The sequence below is a fragment of the Salminus brasiliensis genome, chromosome 6 (assembly GCF_030463535.1).
Source record: "Salminus brasiliensis chromosome 6, fSalBra1.hap2, whole genome shotgun sequence".
NCBI lineage: Eukaryota > Metazoa > Chordata > Actinopteri > Characiformes > Bryconidae > Salminus > Salminus brasiliensis.
In genome coordinates this window covers 5575144-5581605 of record NC_132883.1, presented here as the reverse complement: position 1 = coordinate 5581605, position 6462 = coordinate 5575144, and the positions used below count along the sequence as shown (strand labels likewise).

General features: G+C 40.4%; 1 protein-coding gene across 1 annotated transcript; it reads right to left on the bottom strand.

Moving 5' to 3' along the window:
- Positions 1 to 1041: 1041 nt before the first annotated feature.
- pim2 (Pim-2 proto-oncogene, serine/threonine kinase) lies at positions 1042 to 4536 on the bottom strand. The gene is made up of 7 exons (XM_072680812.1): positions 4306 to 4536; positions 4087 to 4193; positions 3932 to 3982; positions 3121 to 3341; positions 2824 to 2993; positions 2512 to 2688; positions 1042 to 2382 (listed from the first exon to the last, which is right to left on the bottom strand). Exons 1-7 carry the CDS (start codon positions 4367 to 4369, stop codon positions 2234 to 2236), a joined length of 939 nt encoding a protein of 312 aa, XP_072536913.1. The 5' UTR covers positions 4370 to 4536; the 3' UTR covers positions 1042 to 2233.
- Between the last annotated feature and the right edge of the window lie 1926 nt (positions 4537 to 6462).

Below are 6462 nucleotides of genomic sequence, written 5' to 3'. Positions count from 1 at the left end.
GGGAGTTTGTCACATTTGGTTTGACTGGTTTCACTGCGGATTTTAGATAATTATGTCTCGTTGATCTTTTGTCCTGTTGCTGATTACTGATTCTGTAAAGCCACCCTGTGTAAAAAGCACCATACACATGCATTTGATTTGATTTGATAAGAATAAATGAGAATGTAGAAGGCTTATTTTATCTAGGCTCAAGTTCATTTACTGACCACTGGGTGGCATCAACCATCATTATTTCCAGAAGAATATGGATCCTAATGCACAGTCCTGTGAAGTATGTGAACATGCTTTGCTTTGACCATTAGGTGGCGCCAAAAATCCCTGTTTTAAAAAAAACGTGGATTCTAATGAACGCAGATATAAAGCAGGTCAGTTTAGTATTAACTTAGATCAGTCTCACTATTTTTGGGATACTAAGTCATTGTTTTCAGATACTATCTCATTATTTTGACTTGACTTATTGACTCTTTGAGGTAAGGGGGGGAAAAAGTGTAAATCATTATTATTATTATTTTGGCAAATCTTTCCTTTAACATCAGAAAAAGGGTAAAGACAATGGCCTGAGTTTTAATGCCACAGCCAAACAAAGTGCAATGGGGCTTTGCATAAATGCCAGCGAACTGCGGTTAGTCACAGCTGACTAAACCATGTCAAGTATCAACCCAAATGTCTCCAGGCCTTTGTTTTTCTAAAACCCAGTCAAACTACATTGCTCAGCTGAGAACACTGGGTGCCACTGGGAGGCATCAACAGTCTTTATTTTTAGAAGAAGATGGATCCTAATTAATGCAGCGTTTTTAAATGTGTGTGAGAATGTGATTTCATTTTGGAGTTCTCTAAAAACCTGTTGACCTTTCTCTACAACCAACCCCATCTGTCCCAAAACTAATAACGTGAATGAATGGGTCACAGCTTAGTTTCACTTCTAAAAATTATGACTGCAGTAAACAGACCTGACCTGACATTTTCCTTCAGGTAGAAATGAGGAATCAGTCTTTCACATCCTCCTTTCAATTTTAGAATGAAACAGACAGACACAAGAGATGAGTTTTAGATTTTCATTTCTTTTTAAATATGCTCATGACTTCTGCCACATTACAAAAAACAAAACAAAAAAAAACAATACACAAGTATTTACAGCAAACCTGTTGTACAAACCCAAGCAGAACAGCTAGGATTTCATATTTAATTCAATAAAACTTGACTTGTTCTTACAACTTCAAAAACAGTCCAATTTAAAACAGCCCAAAAATGAACCAATAAAAAGGTCCATACATACTGTTGGTCCTGTGTTAAACATGGATTTAAAAAAGAAAAGAAAAAAATCCAACAAGATTCAAGAGATTTCTCTGGTAAGTAAACAGCAACTAAATTTGGAGGCAGATTCTGTGTTCTTTAAGGCCTCTGTATAGACACAGCAAGTGGATCAACTAAACTAACTGCAGGTCTCTGAATAACAGGACATTAATGCTCCAATCACTGATGATTGTGATGGAAAAATGACAGCAGTCACACAAATTTGACATTCAGAGACCAAAAGGCACATTGTTAGTATCTCTCTAGAGCGCCATCTAGTGAACAGAATTCAAAAGGAATGGATTTTCCTCTCTTGTGCCGCTGACCCAACTGCTCCAACACTCTCACAAGTGCAAAACGGACTGCCAGGAGTCGTTGACCGGACAGAACTCCATTGAGGAGGCAGGTGGACTTCGGATCCAAAGTCTTTTTTTTTTTTTGTACCTCTTAGAACGAGGGAAGAACAAAACTTGTACAGAAAACCTGTAAAACCAGGCATCGCCAAGGTCTCAAGAACTGACAATGATCAGTCTGTAAGAGAACTTACTAAAGCAGACTGTAACACCTGCTTCCAGCTACAGAAACTTCATCATCCCTATAGTCCAAAATATAAATACCCACTATGCATGTTTGTCAATAAATAACCAGTAATAAATTAACTAGACAAAGATCTCCAACTCCAGTCGTGTGGCTGTAGATTTACGCACACGAGGAGCTGCAGCATAACAGGGCCAAATTCAGGGCGCAGGACAAAAAATAATAATAAAAAAAAATAATAAAATAAAATAATAATAAAACACAATATGCCCATGAACTTAAAGTAAACAAAAAGAGTGTGATAAATAATGATGTGTTGAGAAGCTGGCAACCAGTGTGAAGTAATCCAGTGTACAATCAAACAGGGTATGTGAAGTTTCTATGAACGTCTGGAGTCTGTGATTTAAAGGCTTGGAGTAATGTTGCTCTCCTCTTGCAAATCTCCAATATCCTCTACGCTCTCCATCATCCAGGGATGCAGTAAAATCTGCTCCAAGGTTGGTCGTTCTTCAGGGCGGTAGGAAAGGCACCAGCGAATCAGGGACTGGCATTCTGCAACAAAAAATTGATGAAAAAAATAAGTTAGTAACCAGTTTTAGGACTTACTAGGGTTAGAGTAACAAGATATAGTAAATATAGTCTCCCTGGAAAGAGAAAATGAAGATGAGCAAAGGAACTCACCTTTAGAGATGCGCTTAGTGAAACTGGGGTTGGCATGGACAATGTCCCGGTCACGCTCAAATGGAATGTCCCCACACACCATGTCAAACAGCAGAACCCCCAGAGACCACACAGTGAGGGGGATGGCTTCATATTGGTGCTGAAGAATCCACTCTGGAGGACTGTAAACTCTGGTCCCTAAAGATGGAGTGAAAACAGGCCATTAGGAACTCATCCCAGCACTAGCACTCAGATCCGAAATGGACACGAGAAACAATTAGCCAAGTGTCATGCTGCACCAAACCCTGGACTATGAGCTACAAAGTCTCTTACCTTCAAAGTCAGTGTATGTGGAGTCCTTAAGCAGAGCACCAGACCCAAAGTCAATGATTTTGATGTCTCCGGTTCGGGTGTCCACCAGAATGTTCTCATCTTTGATGTCACGATGCACAACTCCTCTGGAATGGCAGAACTGGATGGCCTTAATGACTTGTTTCAAAAACCTGGAAAAAAAAGGAATGCAGTTTTTAACTTCCAGTATGTTCAACCCATTAATAGAGTCAATATTATAGTCTATGGTTTGAATGAAAGTTGGGATTGATCTTTACTTATAATATCTTTGGGGTTTACCTTTGTGCAAGAGGTTCCTCAACAGCACCACGTTCAGTGATAAAGTCAAAGAGGTCCTGGCATGGCTGGGGTCTCTCAAACACAATTAGATACCCTTGACCTGGCACCTCAAACCAGTCCAGCATGCGGATGATTCCACGATGAGAGGGTCCTGCTGCCGACCCACCTCCCAGCTGCAGCAGGAGCGCAATCTCCATGGGCACCAGGCCTGGTTCGTCAGGCTGTGAAGGACACAAGAGAACAGCATGATAAGACAAGGGGGTTTTGACAAAGGATGCTAATGATAAATATACTCCAGTTTAGGTAGTTTTGTGGAGGAGCTTTGGTGTTTGCATCACAAAAAAAAGGAAACAAAAAGGAGTAAGTGCTGTTGAAATTGTCTTGATCTTTCCACTTTTAAAATAGGCTCTAATTGGCTCTAATACCAATGATATAAATATTACAGATCTTCCTGTGGCACGTCATTTGAGGTTTTTCATTTTTGGAACTAAAACCACCTGTAGGGGAAATACTGCTGGTTCTTCCACTATGCTATACTGAAAAAACCCACCAACGTCACAACCCTACTGCGTCACTTGTTGTGATTGTTGGACGCACAAACTACCACTAGAGGGCGCAGCATTACCAGTTATTTCCACTGCGTGATCATTTTAATTTCACCTGGGTTTTTGAAATTATATTAAATATAAATAGTACACAACTGTTTATTGATTCAAAGCTAATAATAATAATAATAATAATAATAATAATAATAGTAATAATAATAATATATAAAATAAAATAAAAAAATTATTAATATTATTAAACGTACCAGTCGTGCCCACTGTTGTACTCGGTCGTGGCATACCTGTTTGATTGCAACCTGAAATACAATAAAAAACATATATAAATAAAATCAGACATTGTAAAGCAAATAAAAACAGATAAACACTTATAATATTAAATATATTGGGATCTTGTATGTACCTGTAAACCATCGGAGATTCGCTGCCCAGCAAACACAGAGCCGAATCCCCCGCTTCCCAAAAGAGCTCCACACTTGTACTGCTTCTCAAAGGGCTCTTTAGCTGGAGCTGCAGAAGGAAAAGAGGTTAAATATGGTATAAAGAATAAAAAATAATAATAATAATAATAATCACTTATCAAGACTCTGCAAACACAGAAACTTAAGCCTTAATTTCTTACCGGTCTTCCCTCTCACATCGTCTGCTTCATCCAAGCGCAAGTCAACCATACGTTTGTCCAACATTTTCAGCAAGCTAAAAACGTGAATATCCACAAAACGTCGAACAAAATCTGGCCGCAAAGCTGGTATCTCCCTTACAAATGGCCTCAGCACTCCACGTCCATGTTTAAACGCTTTAATTTGGTCAAATCTGTGTTGGTACGTTAATCCGCAGCGCCTCTCTACTCCGTCCTACGAGCAGCAGCAGCAGCAGCAGACTACTAGCGAAGCCCTTCAACTACATATCTTAAAGTTTACATCCGTAGCCACGCCCACAGCTCCGCCTCCAGCCAACCACGTCAGAGGCGCCGCCAGTGTTTTGAAACGAGCAGCCAACCGCAATCCAGAGTCTTTCAAATATTTGAATATTAATGAGCGCGCGGTCAAACATTCTTAGAATTGAACCGCTTGAGCAACGTTCCAATGAAATCGCGCGCTTGTGCTGAGCTGGTCACGTCAATACCGTCGCTGTGGTGACCGGACCCGCGCAAAGCGCGCGCTAGCTAGCTGGAGGAGGTCAGCCCCAATGGCTGAGGCTGCAGTTTTAGCAGCTTATGGGTCCTTATGAGACCTAATGGCACCTTTTTAAACCCTTAGGTTTACAGTGAGATGAACTAGAATTGAAACGAGAAGCAGAAAATAAATAAACAGTGACTCCACACTGTAATACAGAGGAAGCAGGACTTCACTTGTGGGTTTACTATTAGGTTATGGTAAAGGAAACCTGGGCAGAACCACACTCCACACAGCCTGCAGAAGGAAAGAGACCCGCTTGCAGACCAACCATAATCTACCATAGTTTATCCATCTGCAATGGACGCCACTTCTAATGAATGCATTCAGCTCCTTTAAGTTGCACTCATTGCAGACCCATAGTGCTAATGCCAGGTGTGGGCTAGAGGGGTGCAAACCCCCCACCCCCCCCTCAATTCATTTGGGATGAGGTGGGGTGGTGATCATCCAACCATCCTGACCTCACTAACACTCTTGCAGTTAAAGTAGTGCAATCAAATCCTCACAGCAATGTTTAAAAATCTAGTGAAAAACCCTCTTGCCTGGATAGTAGAGACAGTTACACCAACAAAAGCAGGACCAGCTTTTTTAATAACCTTGATTTCAGAAGAAACAATGAATGTGCATGTGTCCCAATACTTTTGTCCATGCAATGTGTTTCTTGGCTGCAGAAATCCTTAAATAGATGAATTAGGTGTGAGATTGAGGCAAAATAAAGTGCAGTGTATTTCCAGCATCTGCCAGCACCTACATACACAGGACCTGCAGCTTGTTAGGCTCCCTTTTCTTTTAGATTTGGATCATTTCGGTTTAAAACAAAGTGCTAAGGCTTTAAATTTAGACTATTTGTAAAGCTGTATGGATGCAGTCACCTGTGCAGCAATGAACTAATAGCACAAATAGAAACTAAAAGTTAAAGACCTAAAAGAAACAGTGTAAACATATCTGACATCATATCATATCATAGTCTTGAGCTGAAGTACTATTTGACAAATACTTAAAATAGTAGGTAAAGTACACGTAACCTAACAGTAATCGGTCTTAACCTCTGGTTAGAACTTAGAGACGAATCCTGCAGGAAGGTGGATCTCCAGGCAGACGGGCCAGTGACCACTGCATGATGCAGACAACTTACAACCTACTACAGCACCCCTTCTCTATCCTCTCATCAGTGGGTCTCCTGCAGAGCTTGCGGCTTTAAGAGACCTTGTTGCTGAATCCATTTGTCCGGTTTTATGTTTTCTCCATGCTTGGAACCCTGTAGCTACTCTGTATACTGTGTAAATGATTCTGGATAAACAGACCAATAGAAATGCTTTAAATTACATAAAAACTCCATTGACCTCTCTTGTAAAGTCACCATTTTGGAGATGCATGCTTTTAGTCATTGGACAGGGGCGATATAGAAGCTCTATAATGCAAACAAACTGGAACTTACTATAATACACCTCCTTAACGTCCAGTTAGCATCTCCTCCTGAAAGCTTGCAGCTTTAGTATTGCATCCTAACCTTTTTTCCATGCGCCTTTCTGTTCAGTGCTGGTTAGGCCTTCACATTATATGGTTTCAGCGTTGTTAAGACGTATTGCAATATCTATTTTTCT